The following is a 20,382-nucleotide window of genomic DNA, read 5'->3' on the forward strand; positions in this document are numbered from 1 at the left end:
CTCCGGTGGGGCAGGGGGAGCCTCCGATGAGGCTTCCTTCCCCCCTGCCCGTCTCCAGGATTACTGAGGGACCTGGTGGGGTGGGGAGCCTCCGATGAGGCTTCCTTCCCCCCTGCCCGTCTCCAGGATAACGGAGCGGCCTGGTGGGGTGGGGAGCCTCCGATGAGGCTTCCTCCCCCGCCCGTCTCCTCCAGACCAGCACTGAGCCCTCCCGGGCCGCAGCAGAGAGCAGGCACCAGAGTGGGTGCCTGCTTGTGCCCCGGGTGTGCTCCACGGAGCAAGCTTCGCCCCAGGGGCACGTTAGAAGCATGCTCACTCCTTTCATCACTTTAGTGCTGCCCTGGAGGACCCAAGGGCAGCGCGTCTTTGGTGCGCTTAAAATCGATAACACCCGGGCTGCGGCGGTGATTTGTAAAATCGGCTAAGCGCTTTCCAGCATGGATCGTCCTGCAAGGAAAGTGCTCTCAAGGCCTTTCAGATAATTACTGCAGAGCGCTCTCTAGGCGCTCAATATAAGCACAGCAAAGCGCCCCCAAGGCGATATACGTTTAAATAAAGCACTCCTCGTGCTTTATGCAGTTGCAGGGGTCAGGGACCATAGCACCCTGCCCCTGTGGGACAAAGTACAATGGAGCACAGGGCGGCAGAGCCCAGCAACGGCCCAGCACAAGGTGAATGCAGACAGTGCCAGTTCCTTCAAATGACCCAGCAGGTCACAGCAGCAGCAGTCCAAGGCGGTGTCTGGTGAGCCCCTCCAGCAGCATTCTGTGTCCAGTTCCAAAATTTCTCCAAATTGTGGGGAAAACTCCCCTGTACTTATACTCAGTTTTGGCAGTGGGTTAACAAAGAAGGGTAGAGGAGGTTCCAACCAGTTACAACAGGTTCTGGGAGTGCCCCTTCACTCCTCCAGCACAGGCTTCAAACATCAGTTGGGGGTAAACGACCCATTTGTGTAAGGCCAAGGTACAGCCTTTACAGATGCACGTGTGCCCCGCCTCCCCCTCTCTCAGTCCAAGAAGACCATTCAGTATGCAGGTGCACCTCTGTGACACCTCCACCTTCCCTGTGTATAGACTGCCTGGAAAGTATGCGCAAAGCCCAACTGTCTCTCTGCCCAGACGTGGATTGGAGTCAAGCTGCAAAACACCAGAGTCATAAGTGCAGAGAAATGCGCACTTTCTAGAAGTGGCATTTCTGTAATAGTAATAAAAAATCAATTTACACCAGTTAGCAGCATTTCTCACTACCATTACAACCATACCAAACAGGCTTACGCTACTCCTCATAAATCAGACAAATACCCCCTCGACATAAGGCCGGGCATTTCCAATGCAATCCTATGAGAAGGCAGCACTCACAGCAGTGAGAAACCAAATAGGCTGTTTGTCACTACCAGGACAGGCCACGCTACTAGGCACACATAGCACCCTGCCCATAGGGCTAGTTAGGGCCTACGTTAGGGGTGACTTACATGTAGTAAGAGGGGAGTTCTGGGCCTGGCAAGTAAATTTAGATGCCAGGTCCCTGTGGCAGTAATCTGCGCACACAGGCCCTGCGCTAGCAGGCCTGAGACAGGCTTGAAAGGCTACTTCTGTGGGTGGCGCAAGCAGCGCTGCAGGCCCACTAGTAGCATTTAATTTACAGGCCCTGGGTATAGAGATACCACTGTACAAGGGACTTACAGGTAAATTAAATATGCCAATTAGGTATAAGCCAATCATACCAACTTTAGAAGGGCGAGCCCCTGCACTTTAGCACCGATCAGCAGTGATAAAGTGCTCAGAGTCCTAGAGCCAACAGCGAGAGATCAGAAAAAATAGGAGGAAGGAGGCAAAAAGTCAGGGGATTAACCTGCCAACAGGGTCAGGTTCAACAATGCTGATGTGCATTAATCTACACTCCGCAAATTTTAACCCCTCCCCCATCCTAGTGCACTTAACAACCACTTGAGGCTAAAAGACTACCTGTAAACAGGTACAAAACTTTGCAAACCCCAAAACACAGATGATTAACCCCTAGGGTGCCTTGGACGAGGTGATCTCGTCCAAGGCACCGGTTCCCGCACCCATGTGCTCCCCACCCACCCCCCCAAGGCAGGGATGGAAGGGTCGCTCCCCTAGGGGGCAAATTATATTTAGGCCATTTCTGCCCCCCTTGGGGGCAGATTGGCCTATTTTTATGAGGCCAATCTGTCCCCAAGGGGGAGAGAAACCACTAGACACCAGGGAGTTTTTTTTTTAAACGTGAATTTCACGCAAGGGGAGCGACCCCTTAGGCAAGGGTCGCTCCCCTGAGGGGAAAATTTATTTTAGGTCATTTCTGCCCCCCTGGGGGGCAGATCAGCCTATTTTGATTAGGCCGATCTGCCCCCAAGGGGGGCAGAAACCACTAGGCACCGGGGATTTTTTTGTTTTTTGTTTTACAGTTGGGGACCGACCCCTTGGACAAGGGTCGCTCCCCTGGAGGGGAAAATTGTATTTAGGCCATTTCTGCCCCCTTTGGGGGCAGATCGGCCAATTTTGCTACGCCAATCTGCCCCCAAGGCGGCAGAAACCACTAGGCACCGGGGATTTTTTTTTTGCGCCAATGTCACGCAAGGGGAGCGACCCCGTAGGCAAGGGTCGCTCCCGGGGGTAGGGTTGGGGGGGCAAATTTATTTTAGGCCATTTCTGCCCCCCCGGGGCAGATCGGCCTATTGTTATTAGGCCGATCTGCCCCCGGGGGGGCAGAAACCTCTATGCGCCAGGGCAAAAAAAAATGTTTGTGTTTTTTTTTTTGTTTGTTTGTTTTTTTAGAGATGGGGAGCGACCCATTAGGCAAGGGTCGCTCCCCTGGGGGGCAAATTGTATTTAGACCATTTCTGCCCCCCTTGGGGAACGCTGAGTGGAAGGAAATTTGTGGCTCCTCTTAGATTCCAGAACTTTCTGTCACCGAAATGTGAGGAAAACTTGTTTTTTTAAGCCACATTTTGAGGTTTGCAAAGGATTCTGGGTAACAGAACCTGGTCAGAGTCCTACAAGTCACCCCATCTTCGATTCCCCTAGGTCTCTAGTTTTAAAAAATGCACAGGTTTGGTAGGTTTCCCTAGGTGCCGGCTGAGCTAGAGGCCAAAATCTACAGGTAGGCACTTTGCAAAAAACACCTCTGTTTTCTGTCAAAAAATTTGACGTGTCCACGTTGTGTTTTGGGGCATTTCCTGTCACAGGCGCTAGGCCTACCCACACAAGTGAGGTATCATTTTTATCGGGAGACTTGGGGGAACGCTGGGTGGAAGGAAATTTGTGGCTCCTCTCAGATTCCAAAACTTTCTGTCACCGAAATATGAGGAAAACGTTTTTTTTTAGCCACATTTTGAGGTTTGCAAAGGATTCTGGGTAACAGAACCTGGTCAGAGACCCTCAAGTCACCCCATCTTGGATTCCCCTAGGTCTCTAGTTTTAAAAAATGCACAGGTTTGGTAGGTTTCCCTAGGTGCCGGCTGAGCTAGAGGCCAAAATCTACAGGTAGGCACTTTGCAAAAAACACCTCTGTTTTCTGTCAAAAAATTTGATGTGTCCACGTTGTGTTTTGGGGCATTTCCTGTCGCGGGCGCTAGGCCTACCCACACAAGTGAGGTACCATTTTTATCAGGAGACGTGGGGGAACATAGAATAGCAAAACAAGTGTTATTGCCCCTTGTCTTTCTCTACATTTTTTCCTTCCAAATATAAGAGAGTGTGTAAAAAAGACGTCTATTTGAGAAATGCCCCTTAATTCACATGCTAGTATGGTCACCCCGGAATTCAGAGATGTGCAAATAACCACTGCTCCTCAACACCTTATCTTGTGCCCATTTTGAAATACAAAAGTTTTCTTGATAGCTATTTTTCACTCTTTATATTTCAGCAAATTAATTGTTGTATACCCGGTATAGAATGAAAACGCACTGCAGGGTGCAGCTCATTTATTGGCTCTGGGTACCTAGGGTTCTTGATGAACCTACAAGCCCTATATATCCCCGCAACCAGAAGAGTCCAGCAGACGTAACAGTATATTGCTTTAAAAAATCTGGCATTGCAGGAAAAAGTTACAGAGTAAAATGTAGAGAAAAATTGCTGTTTTTTTACCTCAATTTCAATATTTTTCTTTTTCAGTTGTTATTTTCTGTAGGAAACCCTTGTAGGATCTACACATATTACCCCTTGCTGAATTGAGAATTTCGTCTACTTTTCAGAAATGTTTAGGTGTCTGGGATCCAGCATTTGTTTCACACCCATTTCTGGCGCTGACTGGAAGGAGGCTGAAAGGACAAAAAATCGTAAAAACGGGGTATGTCCCAGTAAAATGCCAAATTTGTGTTTAAAAATTGAGTTTTCTGATTCAAGTCTGCCTGTTCCTGAAATCTGGGAAGCTGGTGATTTTAGCACCGCAAACCCTTTGTTGATGCCATTTTCAGGGAAAAAACCACAAGCCTTCTTCTGCAGCCACTTTTTCCAATTTTTTTGAAAAAATCGAATTTTTCACTGTATTTTGGCTAATTTCTTGGCCTCCTTCAGGGGAACCCACAAAGTCTGGGTACCTCTAGAATCCCTAGGATGTTGGAAAAAAAGGACGCAAATTTGGCTTGCCTAGCTTATGTGGACAAAATGTTATGAGGGCCTAAGCGCGAACTGCCCCAAATAGCCAAGGCACAGGAGGGGGAAAAGGCCCGGCAGCGAAGGGGTTAAAATCCACTGAGGGAACAACCCTGCTTGTGTAGAACATGCACCTTTTCACTCCCTACACAAGAACCATCACAGACACCTCCAAACAACACAAAATCAACAGCAAGAAAATAAGGAAACACAAAGATAACACTTTACAAGTAGCCATGCACCAAACAACACAGTCAACAGCAACAAAATAAGGAAAAACAAAGGTAACACACTGCAAGTATCCACACACCAATCAATACGAAATCAACATCAACAAAATAAGGAAACACAAAGATAACACTATGCAAGTATCCTCCATCCAAACCATACAGCACTGAAATACCCCCTTGAAGCAACTAACCACCTCAGATCTCCACCACAGTCTCACTGCCTGCAATAACACCAGATGCACTGACAACATTCACATTTCCAAGCCCTTAAACACCCTTCATGGATAATTTAACCCTCTCCTGGATCTACTCAGTCCCTTCTTCACAAGCAAACACTCACCTTGTCTTACTGGTCCTCAAACAAGAACATTACCATGAACATATTGATCAATAAATTACCAGTAAACTCATTTGGTTTGTACATAGCATTAACATTCAAAACAAATTAAATAGCAACACAACTCCAATCGATGTTATATTATGTATTCGTAAAAAGCAACAAACCGGGAGCTTTTTGGAGCTAAAAAGGTAGCATACTGCAAACAAGAGAAAGAGAGAAGTGGATTAAAATATCCAGGATTTAAGGGCTCTCCTGAATTAGTGAGAGAAGGTTCAAGGCGGGCCGAATAGGGGAGAGGACTCCACAGTTTATTTGCCTCAGGAGAGATGTCTCTGTCGCCAAAGGTGACAGGTCTGGTGTGGGGACCTCAATAGCTCTGGAAATGACTCACCAAGCGTAAAGCTTCACTGGGTTGATGGAAGTGGAACTTGGGTGTGAGGAAATGAGGGTTGAAAAGGTGCATAGTTTTATGAACAATTGTGGGCAGTTTATGGGGTGTTCTCAAGTGGTTGGGAGCCAGTGCAAGGATCTCAGCACTAGGCCTGGGTGGAACTCGCAGAGTTTAACTCCGTTGAATTCTGTGGTATTACAAAAAACTTTGAGAGATTCAGCAGAATTCCATGAATGGACAGAAATAGGCATCTTGCTCTTCTTGCACTGAGAGCTTGTTTTGCGCAGCAAAATCAGCACGAACGGCACCATGCGGCGCGCCAGAAGCCGCAGCTTCTCAAATTGATTTTGCTGCCACTCGAGTGCTGTATCCACTTGAGCGACAACTTCCTGACCATGAAGGGTCATGACCGCCCACATTGGAGAAATCTTGCTGGGTGCCCTCCTAGACAGCTCAAATAACACTAGGGGACACCAAATCCCGCTCGCCAACTCACCATGCGTTACCAGAACAACACGGAGTGTCAAAACTCTGCCAACTCTGCCAGTGGAGTGGAATATGCTCGCAAGAAGCAGACATTGATCATTGTGGACCAGCCAGAGGTGGTAGAGAGGTCTTCTCTGCGCAGCCAGGTAGATTCTACTGACATAGTTCAACCTTGGTTGTATCGTATCGAAGCAAGTGGCTTGATGGTCCACATCACTGTAAAGAAGCAATTTTCTTGAGTTGTCCATAATATGCTCCTGACGACTCTCTTACTTCTGATTCAGCTCTAAGGGTTGATGCAGATGGATTTAGCGGGAGAAGGAGAGGACTGCATACTGTTTGTCCAGGCTGTGGTAAGGACCAAGGAGATGTTTTGGGCTAAGTAGCACTTCTGTTCATGATGTATTAAGCTCTAGAAGTGTATGGGCATCCACCAACATGTTGATAATTGAAGAAGCATTTAGTTCCATGCATTTTTATTTATTTGTTTATTTATTTATGAATCTTGTCATGCGCACAGCTACCCAGAAGGGTTTCCCGGTGCAGGGGGATTAAAAGGTAGGGTGTCCAAGTGCATTAGATTAAAAACCAGGTCTTCAGACCTTTAAAAAAAGTCAATAATGAGTTGCATTTTCTCAGAGCTTTGGGAAGACTTGCATTAGTTGTTGGTAGTGTTTGACAGGCCATAATTTGGGCGTTAACAGCGCCCATAAAGAAAAGCGACCCTAGGGGCTGAGACTTTCAGAGCATATGTGGCAACTAACTCCTGGGTGTAGGAGGCTGGCTTGGCTTGTAGTGGGTACCAGAGGTACTTACACCTTGTGCCAGGTCCAGTTATCCCTTATTAGTGTAGAAGAGGTGTTTCTAGCAGCTTAGGCTGATAGAAGGTAGCTATGGCAAAGCAGCTTAGGCTGGACTAGGAGACATGTAAAGCTCCTACTATACCATTGGTTCATATGCACAATATCATAAGAAAACACAATACACAGATATACTAAAAATAAAGGTACTTTATTTTTATGACAATATGCCAAAAGTATCTCAGTGAGTACCCTCAGTATGAGGATAAGAAATATACACAAGATATATGTACACAAGCCAAAATTATGCAGATAATAGCAAAAGGAAGTAATGCAAGCAATGTAAAGTTACAGTAGATTGCAATAGGAGCACATAGGTATAGGGGCAACACAAACCATATACTCCAAAAGTGGAATGCGAACCACAAATGGACCCCAAACCTATGTGAGCTTGTAGAGGGTCGCTGGGACTGTAAGAAAACAGTGAGGGTTAGAAAAATAGCCCACCCCAAGACCCTGAAAGGTAGGTGTAAAGTGCACCTACTACCCCCAGAGAGCACAGAAGTCGTGATAGGGGGATTCTGCAGGAAGAACAAACACCAGCAATGCAACAACAGTGGATTTCCGGACCTGAGTACCTGTAAGACAAGGGGACCAAGTCCAAGAGTCGTGACAGTGTCGAGAGTGGGCAGGAGCCCAGGAAATGCCAGCTTAGGGTGCAAGGAAGCTACCACCTGTTGGAAGAAGCTTGGTGTTCTGCAAGAACGAAGAGGACTAGGAACTTCCCCTTTGGAGGATGGATGTCCCACGTCGTGAAGAAGCTTGCAGAGGTGTTCCCACGCAGACAGGGTCGCGGTTAGGGTTTTTGGATGCTGCTGTGGCCCAGGAGGGACCAGGATGTCGCCACTTGGATGAGGAGACAGAGTGGGTGCCCAGCAAGTCAGGGAGCCCTCACAGAAGCAGGCAGCACCTGCAGAAGTACCTGAACAGGCACTTAGAAGAAAAGTGAACCGGAGTTCACCCGAAGTCACAAAAGGGAGTCCCATGACGCCGGAGGACAACTCAGAAGGTTGTGCACTGCAGGTTAGAGTGTCGGGGACCCAGTCTTGGCTGTGCACGAAGGAAATCCTGGAAGAGTGCACAGGAGCCGGAGCAGCTGCAAATCACGCGGTACCCAGCAATGCAGTCTAGCGTGGGGAGGCAAGGACTTTACCTCCACCAAACTTGAACTGAAGAGTCACTGGACTGTGGAAGTCACTTGGACAGAGTTGCTGAGTTCCAGGGACCATGCTCGTCGTGCTGAGAGGGGACCCAGAGGACCGGTGATGCAGTCTTTTGTTGCCTGCGGTTGCAGGGGGAAGATTCTGTCGACCCACTGGAGATTTCTTCAGAGCTCCTGGTGCAGAGAGGAGGCAGGCTACCCCCAGAGCATGCACCACCTGGAAACAGTCAAGAAAGCCGGCAGGATGAAGCGATACAAGGTTGCTAGTAGTCGTCTTGCTACTTTGTTGTGGTTTTGCAGGCGTCCTGAGCAGTCAGCGGTTGATCCTTTGGCAGAAGGTGAAGAGGGAGATGCAGAGGAACTCTGGTGAGCTCTTGCATTCGTTATCTGGTGAGATCCCCAAAGCAGAGACCCTAAATAGCCAGAAAAGGAGGTTTGGCTACCTAGGAAGGAGGATTGGCAACCAAGAGAGGTAAGAGCCTATCAGAAGGAGGCTCTGACGTCACCTGCTGGCACTGGCCACTCAGAGCAGTGCAGTGTGCCACAAACACCTCTGTTTCCAAGATGGCAGAGGTCTGGGACACACTGGAGGAGCTCTGGGCACCTCCCCTGGGAGGTGCAGGTCAGGGGAGTGGTCACTCCCCTTTCTTTTGTCCAGTTTCACACCAGAGCAGGGCTGGGGGATCCCTGAACCGGTGTAGACTGGCTTATGCAGAGATGGGCACCATCTGTGCCCATCAAAGCATTTCCAGAGGCTGGGGGAGGCTACTCCTCCCCAGCCTTCACACCTATTTCCAAAGGGAGAGGGTGTTACACCCTCTCTCAGAGGAAGTCCTTTGTTCTGCCTTCCTGGGCTAGGGCTGCCTGGACCCCATGAGGGCAGAAACCTGTCTGAGGGGTTGGCAGCAGCAGCAGCTGCAGTGGAGACCCCGGAAAGGCAGTTTGGCAGTACCCGGGTTCTGTGCTAGAGACCCGGGGGATCATGGAATTGTCCCCCCAATGCCAGAATGGCATTGGGGGGACAATTCCATGATCTTAGACATGTTACATGGCCAGGTTCGGAGTTACCATTGTGACGCTGTACATAGGTAGTGACCTATGTACAGTGCACATGTGTAATGGTGTCCCCGCACTCACAAAGTCTGGGGAATTTGCCCTGAACGATGTGGGGGGACCTTGGCTAGTGCCAGGGTGCCCACACACTAAGTAACTTTGCACCCAACCTTCACCAGGTGAAGGTTAGACATATAGGTGACTTATAAGTTACTTAAGTGCAGTGGTAAATGGCTGTGAAATAACGTGGACGTTATTTCACTCAGGCTGCACTGGCAGGCCTGTGTAAGAATTGTCAGAGCTCCCTATGGGTGGCAAAAGAAATGCTGCAGCCCATAGTGATCTCCTGGAACCCCAATACCCTGGGTACCTCAGTACCATATACTAGGGAATTATATGGGTGTACCAGTATGCCAATGTGAATTGGTGAAATTGGTCATTAGCCTGTTAGTGACAATTTGGAAAGCAGAGAGAGCATAACCACTGAGGTTCTGGTTAGCAGACCCTCAGTGAGACAGTTAGTCATCACACGGAACACATACAGAGCACATACTTATGAGAACTGGGGCCATGCCTGGCAGGGTCCCAGTGCCACATAGACTAAAACAACATATATACAGTGAAATATGGGGGTAACATGCCAGGCAAGATGGTACTTTCCTACACTGGGTGATGCCATTTTGAGCTATCCCAGAAGACTGTGCAGGAAGGAGGGGACGGGGCAATGAAGTGATGTGACACATCTGGATAGGCCAGAGGTGCAGACCTGCTGGACACTTCCGACCCCCTCTTTAATGGTGCTGCACAGGGGAGAGCTCTCTCTCTCTGGGCTGTGCTTCACTGTTGGACACAGGCAATGCAGACAGGCGTCATGGGCAACTGGAAGGAAGAGCCCCCAGACTGCCCCCGGGGGAGATACTCTGCTGCTGAAGGACTTCAGGCCAGCGAGGCACATGCTAGAGCCAAGTAAGCTAGCCCCCTTACCCCACCCTGAGGACTAGTTGGGGGACAGACCGGGCTAGCGCAAGGAGAGCGCACTACCCAGAAGGAAAAGAGGGCACCCAGAAGAAAGGCTGGCACAGGGAGTCAGTGGGACTGGCTTCCTATAATCTGAGACCCTTCTAGGCCAGGAGGCCTAAGGAGAGTGCTCCTGGTGGCAAGTGCTTGTCACCAGGAGCGAAACGATGCCAGAATCATGAAAAGCGGCCCTTGGGGGCCCCAGATATCAAGGAGAGAAGGATTGCGACATTTGACCTTTCCAGAGGAAGCGACAAATCATGTGGGACTCTGCCTCTGCTCCAGACTGTGCCCCCGGGGTTGGCCAGGGCCTGGGGGCTGCCCCATTAGGAAGAGGAGCCGGGGGAGTGCCGTTGCACTCCCCCTATGGAAGAAGAAGGGGCCCCGGACCCCATCCCGGGGCCCCGTGAAGAAGGATGAGTGGGAGGGCGCTGTCGCGCATCCCTGCAAGATGGTCGCCGGCTGTGGAAGGGGCCGGTGGCCGAAGAAGAAGCCGGGGAGCGCCATCACGCTCCCCATGAAGATGGAACCTGGGGGCCCCGGAACACATCCCGGGGCCCCATGACAAGGAGGACGTCAATGGGCCGGCAGTCGAAGAAGAAGCCGGGGAGCGCCGTCGCGCTCCCCGTGAAGATGGAACCTGGGGGCCCACGAACCCCACCCTGGGGCCCCACGAGAAGCAAAGTCCGTGAAACTAACAAGAGGGACCTTGCACCCCATCCTGGGGCCCCAAAGTTGCAGAGGAGGAGGGGGGGGAGTGCCATTGCACTACCCCAGGCGACCCGTTCGGCTGCAACACCTGCACGCAGGAGCAGGCAGACATCCTAGAAGAGGCCGGCTCCCACGGCAGCACACGGAGGTGCTGGCCGTGCGGGGAGCCGGTGGGGGTGTCCAGGGGTGGGCTCCCTGCGCCGCCCCCCCAACGAGGGAGCTCTTATCTAGTGTGGGGGTGTGCGGGTGGGACCGGGCACCCCCAAGGCAGCACTCCAGCTCAGGCCGCAACGCGGCTCTCCCCGGTTCAGCGGTAGAGCTGCTCATCTAGTATGCGGCCTGCCCAGCATGCCTTGCGGGGCACCAGCTGGGGTCTAGGCCTTTAATCAGCGTGTGTTGTCCCCAGGAAGAGGGGGCCACCACCAAACCAGTGCCAATGGACAGGGGGGTCTGCAGGAGCAGCGCAGCTCCCCCCCAACGCAAGTTGTGTCCCCACCCTAGGTAGCGTGGGACAAAAGAATGGTAACCCCCCCAAGGGTTCCACCTCCACGGAAAGCAAAAGCTAGTTTGGACTTTTGTTCTGGCTGATGGAACTGTGCCCACTAGGGTGTAAAATGGTATTACACAATGCCAATCAACAGTAATCTGAATGTTAACCAAGAATAATTTCAAAATAATCCAAAGGCAATCTAAAAGTAATCCTAATCTTTAAATTGCTTAAATATATTCCTACATTTTCCTTGTTGATGCTAATTTGAGCAATGAGACTGACAGCCACATCTTGGCAAGATAGATGTACTTTATTGCAGATGTGGGTGTGCATCTTCCCCCTCGAAGGGCCCTCGGGGGAGACATGAGAGATTGCACAATGTCCTCCCAGAGTGATTCCATCACTTTGTGTATATTTGTAGATTGTTGCATAGTATTGAGTAGTGTGTGTGAATATTAAATGTACTTTTACTTTATCAAAAGAAAAAGCACAGACTGGGCAATCATTTATAGTGGGTCATGCTTCTGTGCTCGTGAATGGGGATTACTAGCCCACACCACCTCCCTTGAGTAAGCCTTGGACTGCTCTGCAACGCTACCCTGTGAGAGTCAAGCGCTACAATGGGGTGTTTGGTTCCCAGTGGCGGTCGCATGCGGGCCACACACCTAATGACCCACCTTCCAACACTATCAATCAAGTCCCCATCTGTTTTGTACATCCCCTCCATCCCTTCTAGACGCAAACCCAATGTTACCACCCCTGGAACTTCTGGGGTAGGGTAACCTAGAAGATACATGATGTGGGCTAGTATTTCCTTCCAATAGATGTGTGTTACCGGGCACCAACCGAATGTGCAAAGCACCTCCCAGCATGGCACACCCAGGCCCATCTTTCTAAATCTGTTTGATGTTCTATACCATTACATTTTATTTTATAGAAGGACTCTCTAATTAGCACACTTTGAAAGTGCTTGGGGGTAACATGGGCAGTGTTTGCTGTTGCTTTTGTGTTATTGGTTTATCTAATCTTGCTCCCTTCACGTGTCCATGTGCACCTACTCTGAGGGATTTAGGAATTTGACATTACTGTGTGGATGTTAGAGAGAAGACCCTTCCTTAAGTCATACTGGTCGAGCAACTTCCCAAGTTGTGTTAAGCCTCCCAGGAGTGAGGTGATCCAAGGTTGTATGTGTAGGAAATAGAGTCTACTCACACCATATACTTCCCTATCCATTCTACACCTCGTCTATGCCCCGCGTTTTACAGCCCTACACATCTCTATCCATTCTACACCTCGACTATTGCCCACCTGTAACAGCTCTACACGTCTTTATCCATTCTATACCTAGACTCTGACCCGCATGTGACAGCTCGACATGTCTCTATCCATTCTATGCTTCAACTCTACCCTTTTATGTGACACTTCCACATGTGACCGCTCTACCCCTCTCAAGCACACGTCTATGTACTAGGCTCTTCTGCTCCACCTGTGCACAGTTCTGAACTCTCTGTGCTGTCCTGCTTCACACATACATTATACCCTTCAAGTCAAGAGAAGAGGCTGGTAGGAAGGCTGGGAGTGTCTGCTGAGAGCTCCCAGCAGAAGAAAGACCACTTAGTTGCAAACACAAGCAGCAGCCTTGAGGAGCAGTGTTTTTGTTGCTGTCCCTTTCCCCGGCCCCTTCTTCCCTGTCCTTTCAGTCTGAAGATTGTCCTGAACTTGGACAAGGGACTCAGAACCAAAATTAACCCAGGGCTTTGGCCAAGTCAGAGTTAAACACTATATAAGTCCCCCAAAAAAGACTCTAGCTGGCACAGTTCAGCAAACCATGTAATGTTTAATAGCATTTTACAACTATATATTGAGAACACTTTAGGTGATTTTACTTTCATAATATGTATTTGGTGTGACCACAACAAGATGCAGACTGTTCTGCACTGTTCTGTGTTTGTATATATGTCTTTGTGGGTGTTAATGCTGATGTTAGGCTTACGTTTCATTGATTCTAACTTATTTGGATAGTATTATTCTTTGCAGATGGTGCTATCCCAAGTGAACCACAGTTATTTGTTATTAGGGTTACTGGGTGGACCCCGTAAGTTGATGCTACCTGAAGAGGTGAGCGCACAGGTGCTGGGCCTCCGGGTGGTCCTCGTTGGCCTCCAGCGCCAAGGAGCGCTCCTTGAAGTCCTCACAGTCCATCCAGAAATGCAGCAGGTGTTCTCCCTGGGTGCCCCGGAGGAAGGCACAGAACTCCTCCATACCTTCCAGCTGAAACACAAAGGGGTGGCAGTGAGCTAAACATCTGGCATGCTCCAGGTGTCAATATGAGATGTTTCTAGTCACTCAAACCAACACCGCAAGATGATAATCCATATCCTTCTCATTTTTTTGATACAACTTTACACAAACATTTGAACAACTTCATCTCTCCTTGTTCCTCTGAACTCTTTAACTTTGTCCATCCTGCACTCCAAGGACCAGCCTTATTTTACTGTAGAATTGACTTTCCTATCCTCCTCTACTTTTCACTTCTTTTCTTTACTAGCCCCCAAGTCATGTTCTTTGATTCATCTCTGCCGCCGGAAAAATCCTCATCTGGGGTGTTCTCTCTGCCCCCCTTCAGCACCCTATTTGTATCCAGTTCCTTCCCTCTTCCCCAAAGACATCCCCCGGATCTGCTGATCCAACAGCGGAGGAAGCTCATTCTCTAACCTGGTGGCCAAAGCCTGGAACGGCCTTCCCCTGCACCTTGGGAACGCCGCATCCCACTGGGAATTCAGGAAAGGACTCAAGACATGACTGTTGGAATGAACAGAGCACCTTGAAGCAGCTAGTAACTCCAGTGCCTTGAGACCCTCACAGGTGATTTAATGCACTTTATAAATCATGATTGATGATTGAATTCCCAACCACTTACATCGGTTGTTCCCAGTAGAGATAAACCCTGTGGCCCGGGAGGGACAAGTGAAGCCAGTCATGGTAGAGTAACACTGGTTATTCAAACACAATGCCCACGTGGCTTATAACTCCTACCTACCACATCTTACACCATCCTTAAATCTTCCTGTTCTCTTTGCACTCACGTCTCTTTTACCTCCTCCATGTCTCTTTCTTTCATCTTTATGAATTCCAAGCCTGTAGCTTGCACCGAGTCATTTTTGTCCAGCTGTACCAACACCACAGCCGGCCTTTGCCATTTTCCCCTCAGTTCTTGTCCCTATCTCATCCTCCGGATACCTGACCACACCACCACTACATAGTCTCAGATTCTAGCCTTAATCTGGAAAGAATGCGTCCCATACTTGCACTCCTCCAAAACCTCCTTTGCAAACACATCCTCAGCACAGCTAGCACCTGCCTATCAAATACTGACCTTTGATTCTCAGGTGTAGAAACCACCTCAGTCACCCGATCCACTCAGATGTACAAAAATTCCTCACCAGTTGTACTGTGCATGTCTCCTCTTCTCCTGACCCACCCATCCTTACTTCTGTCTCCATTGCTCTCTCATCCGTTTGGCACTTCCTCACCTTCATATACAACCTGCACAACCCCACTTTCACATTCTCACACAGTAAATCATTGTAGCTCCTTGTCCCCCTCACTTCTGATACCCTAAATGCCCCAAAAAACATTACAAAAATATTGCCCTGAACAACCTGAATTCCCAAACAGATGCACACTCAGATTTTGCTCAGGAAATGACCCTCCTCATTATGGTAGCCATTATTAGATTCTTTCCATTGCCCTCTTTTCTCTGTTCCTTAGCCCATCCTAATAAGATATGTCTTCCCAGCTCACTTCCAGAAGGCTCACACCCCCAAAAACACTTCCCATAGAAGGCAATCCTGGACACCTTCCCTGCAGTGGTCACTGGGGCCAAACGTGTGTCCTCTTCACTCATGAGAAAGTCCATCGTGTCTTCTCTCTGCTTCTCCAGACCCCTCCTTCCACACCTCCTTTTCTCTCCTGGTTCTACAAATTCTATCCATGCTGCCCACTATCTATTGCTCATCGACTATGCTAGTGACCTCTCTGCCAAACACAATGGACCCATATGTTTTGGTGGCACTTTGGTGCCTTCTTGGTCTGCTTCTGGAAACTAAACCACGGAATCTCACCCTCTGTGAATGAATCATTGTCAGCCACCACATTGTCAAGCCATGGCATATCCCAAGTCGTATGAGAAAACAATATGCAGCTGCTGAAAGAATTAAAGGAATGACAAAAGATAACAGGGAACTAAATCTCAACTGAACACATTTTAATGAAGCAATATAACAAAACACAAGGAATCAAGAAATATAATACATGTATGAAAATATATATAACGTTAAAATTCTAAATCAGGCACACCACAATCAAACTAGACGACAAAGAATGGATAAGAAAGACATATGAGGTAAATGAAAAAACAATTAACATATAAATCTACATGAATAAACTAACGTGTCTGAAATACCCCCTTTTTTTCTTGAATTTTAATACAAATATTTTGACTAGTTATCGAATATAGAGACATACTATGTTTAGATCTATATATATCTCTCTACAGATTTCGATTTTGCCTTTGTTCTAGATAATCTTTTTAATTTTTGAATACCTAAAACATTCTAGCAGATATATTGCATCCCCATAATTTTCCCCTTCATGGCTCCTTTCGTACCTAGTCCTTTTTCTATTTTTAGTTATCTTTTATTTCCTATTTTCGGTTTCATATGGTCTATCTCCTTCTGCTCTTTATTCTTATTCAGATTATATATAGTACTTATATTCATCTATTTCATTTCTAGAAACATTATTCTTTAACTAGAGTCTTTGCTCTCTTTCTATTTCACGATCGTACTCAGGACCGCGGGATTTCAATATGGCGGCCATTTTAGGTTAAAAATACCGCAACTAGAAGTACTGGTCTAGTTGTGCGATCTGCACTGACTTGCTTCAGCATTTAAAGAGAAAAAAACCGCGGCCGCCGATGCATGTTACACTACGGAGACAGCATCGGCAAACGGGTTTCGTTTCCTCCTAAGCCTCATCCAGTATGTATTAAATCCTATCGGAGACCATACATCTTAGGACAAGTTCTTGCAACTTTTTCTAGCCCCGGTAGGTACACACAAACTAGTATAAAAATATGGTCTGTGTCTTTATTAAAGAAATATCAACAAAAACCTTTCTTAAATAGTGGACCACAGAATCTATAGGTAATAGCAACTATAGTATTAAAATATAGAGATAGTCGGTTTTTCACTTTTAAAGGATGATCATCTTACATCTTTTAATTCACAATCCTATTTATTGTCTTACTTTATAGTTAGATCGTCCTTCCTGTCCAATTGATGTTATCATGTCCATCTCAAGGATTGGACATACCATGAGCTCTGAACATTGCTCGATTTACTACTATATATTACTTCAGTAAGCAAATAAACAACTATCTATGGAATGGTACCACTTTTCTAATATGCACTGATGCATGTGTTTATAAGCTTGGGATATAATATAATAATAATAATTTTAAGTACTATAGCACAAGTTACTATTTCATTAATCTTGACCTAATATATATATACTAATACATTTTAATGATTTTATTAATTAATATAATTAATATAATTATTTCACTATCTTTATTCTCTTACTTCTAATCTGTAAATAAACAATCTTTTCGATTACTAGACTTTAAATTTGAACACGTTTCAATTTATATTCTAAACTGATAATGGGCACGTCTACTATATAATTTTATATGAAGACACATATATCTGCACACGGTATTAAAATGAAATAAAATAATTGATTGAAAGAAAGCAAACAAATCTATAAAAATATACTATTCTTTATCTTTCTCTCTTCCTTACTAGATGACATGACTACAAGATTCCAGCGTACCAAGTATTTAATGAAAAAATAATTAGAACATTGGTTGCTGAAATGAACTTTGTTGTTTGTTATTAAGGGGATTGGCCCTGAAGAAGGTGACCTATAACCAATAGGAACACCGAAACGCGCGTAGGCCTTTGGTTCCCTAAGAGTATCCCTGTCTCAACACCACTCTAATTTAATTTTTTCTAAACATCAATCTATATATATATATATATATTTATTTATCAGTATGATATCAATGTACATTTATGTATTGTTGGAAACAATCTTTACATGTTTGTATGTACTGTATTTCAGACACGTTAGTTTATTCATGTAGATTTATATGTTAATTGTTTTTTCATTTACCTCATATGTCTTTCTTATCCATTCTTTGTCGTCTAGTTTGATTGTGGTGTGCCTGATTTAGAATTTTAACGTTATATATATTTTCATACATGTATTATATTTCTTGATTCCTTGTGTTTTGTTATATTGCTTCATTAAAATGTGTTCAGTTGAGATTTAGTTCCCTGTTATCTTTTGTCATTCCTTTAATTCTTTCAGCAGCTGCATATAGTTTTCTCATACGACTTTGAATTATCAATGGATATTTATCAGTCCTTATAAGGCTTTTTCTCTGAAGTGTATCTGTTACTTCAGATATTATATTATTTAGGTAGCTCACGTTGTAGTTTCTCTTAACTGTATTTTTCCCTGATTGAGCTACTGTTACTCCATTAGGGCATCCCCATATAGTTTTTCTCTCATGGCATATCCCAAGCCCTGAACAACACATTCCACCTCAAGCGCATCAGCAGTGGTTCTTGCAAAAGTGTCTGCACACACTCATCCTCTGTTGACAAGCGATTGACCACATTCACTACAGATGCACTGCCCCCTCAAAACGTCACTCTTTTGTCCTCCAACTCTTGCCTCTACTACCTCACAGCCACCGCCACTGGAAATAACTCTAAAAACATTATTCCTTGCCTACTCTGCTTTCAACTCTTCAGGCATATGTGTGCACGCTAATGACATACCAACAACCTCACGCGCTGCCACCAAAGAAAAGATCATCCAGGTAGCTCAGTACCTGCTCTGATCTCACTACTTGTGTCACCTCCCATTCCAGAAATGTGTTGCATTTCTCAAAAATCTCACAAGCTACTGATCCCCCATCAGCATGGCCTTGTCCACGAAGAACTGGTCCACGGACTGAATGCCTAACAACTGAAAGCCTGAAGCCGAATGCTCTGCAGCTGGCAAAACTCAGGTTTTATGTCTGTCTTTGCCACCTCCGCTCCATCGCCCGACCAGGCTCTTCCGGGATCTCTTGGGGCTAACACTGGAGATTCTCCCCGGCCTTACGGAACCCTTTTTTGTTTCTGATCCAGACCCTAATGAGGGCTACTGTCGGCACTCCCTTGTGTCTACTGCTGCCTGTGACCTGAATCTCCTACAACTATACCTCCCCCTGCATCCCCTTCCCATGCCACGCATCCTCTCCCCATGCCACGCATCCTCTCCTATGATCACTCACTTCTGCTATTGATGGGCTCCATGCTCCCTTCCCCAGGTTCCAGGTCTGCCATGTGCACCATCGCTGACCTGAGGGCTGCCCTGTGCTCTACCACCACTGTGACTCCCTCACTACCCACTTGCCACGAAGTCTCCTTCTTCAACCAAAATCCTTTTTGAAGTGGGGAATCGACTGCGCTTTTCCTGCCCTTCCTCCATTCTCCAAGCGACTGCCAGGGGTGAACCACCTTTATCCCTGGCGTATGAAGTGTGAGCCAAGCCACTCCTTTCAGATCGGGATTCTGGGCTGGAAGCGAGCCTGCCCCAACACCGCTTTCCACTACCTGACCTTCACTGGCCAGTGATCCAGCCCCCCCCCCACTGGCGCTGCCAAGTGCCTCTGTTCCAATACTCCTATCTAGCTCCTTCAATTCAGCCCTCATTAGAGATCCCTCAGTGGCATTGCCACCAGCCAACAGGGTGCTTCCTTTGTCGTTCTTCCTCAGCCCTTGCTCATACGTGTGGCCAGTGGCACTGCTCTCTTAGGGCTCTGCCCTTGTGCCATCTTAATAACCCTTGTCCTTTTTCCTTTGTTTTCCTCCTTACTTTTCCATGAGACCTCTCTTCCTCTGACTCCTGGTAAGGTATCTCATGGGCAAGAATCTCTTTCTGCTGCAGGGGGTGACCCCAGCAGATGCTGCCTTCATGGGCTTATATGTTGTCTCCTGCATCATGGGGGATCCCTGTAGCACCTAAGGCAGCTTGCCAACCTATCTTTGCAGCGCTATTGCTGTTTCAATATTGGCCTTTGACGAAGTCTTGCAGGCCGACATCCTTTTCCTTCATGGGCAGCGGGGAAAGTGAAACTCCCTGCTGCATGCACCCTGCTGCATGCACATAATGCGACCGTGTAGCCCAGTGGCTGTTCAACTGCCATGTCATTTCCTCATGTTGACCTCTTGCTCCTCTCCTAATTGCCTCTGGCAGAGTGGGAGGTTCCCCCTCCTCCTCTGAGGGCCCGAGTTGTGGCCAAAGACTAGAACAAGCATTGGCAAAGTCAATAGGTCTCGCCTATGAGAGCTATTGACTTTGGCAATGTTTTGTAGCCATGTTGCTCAGAAGTGCAGATGCTTTGCAGTGTGGTTAAAACGAATTTCAGAAAGTGCTGTGACTCATCGTAGACCTCCCCGACGAGCCCACATCACCCCCCACCTCAGGCAACTCCTCTGGCTCCCCGTACAGGAGAGATGTCAATTCAAGCTACTAAACCTAGCACACAAGGCTCTACACAACCAAGGACGCGCCAACATTAACCACCGCCTGAGCATCCACCAACCGTCGGGAAGACTATGCTCCGCCTCCCTATCACTTGCCCATACTCCCCGCATCTACCAAAGCAGAAGTGGAGGATGCTCCTTCTTGTTCATCACAGCAAAGACCTGGAATAACCTCCTCACACAGCTCTGGACCATCATCGCACGTCCAGAATTCCAAGGGCCCTCAAAGCCCGGCTGATTGATTGAGCCTTCTGAGACCTGCAAGCGCCTGGATACCCTATCGGGTGATTAGCTGCGCTTTACAAATCCTGATTGATTGAGCGCTAATGCAGCACTGGATGCATCATGCTCTTTTCTTTATTA

At 47.3% G+C, this 20,382-nt stretch overlaps 1 protein-coding gene across 1 annotated transcript in view; it reads right to left on the reverse strand.

The window, feature by feature from the left end:
• The window catches only part of LOC138296879 (regulator of G-protein signaling 22-like), a 396,955-nt gene that overhangs the window by 153,524 nt on the left and 223,049 nt on the right, over positions 1-20,382 (reverse strand). The window contains exon 8 of the mRNA XM_069236373.1: positions 13,464-13,624. Coding sequence (XP_069092474.1) covers positions 13,464-13,624 — 161 coding nt within the window. The remainder of the gene's footprint in view (positions 1-13,463; positions 13,625-20,382) is intronic.

Source organism: Pleurodeles waltl, chromosome 5, assembly GCF_031143425.1.
Source record: "Pleurodeles waltl isolate 20211129_DDA chromosome 5, aPleWal1.hap1.20221129, whole genome shotgun sequence".
Classification (NCBI taxonomy): domain Eukaryota; kingdom Metazoa; phylum Chordata; class Amphibia; order Caudata; family Salamandridae; genus Pleurodeles; species Pleurodeles waltl.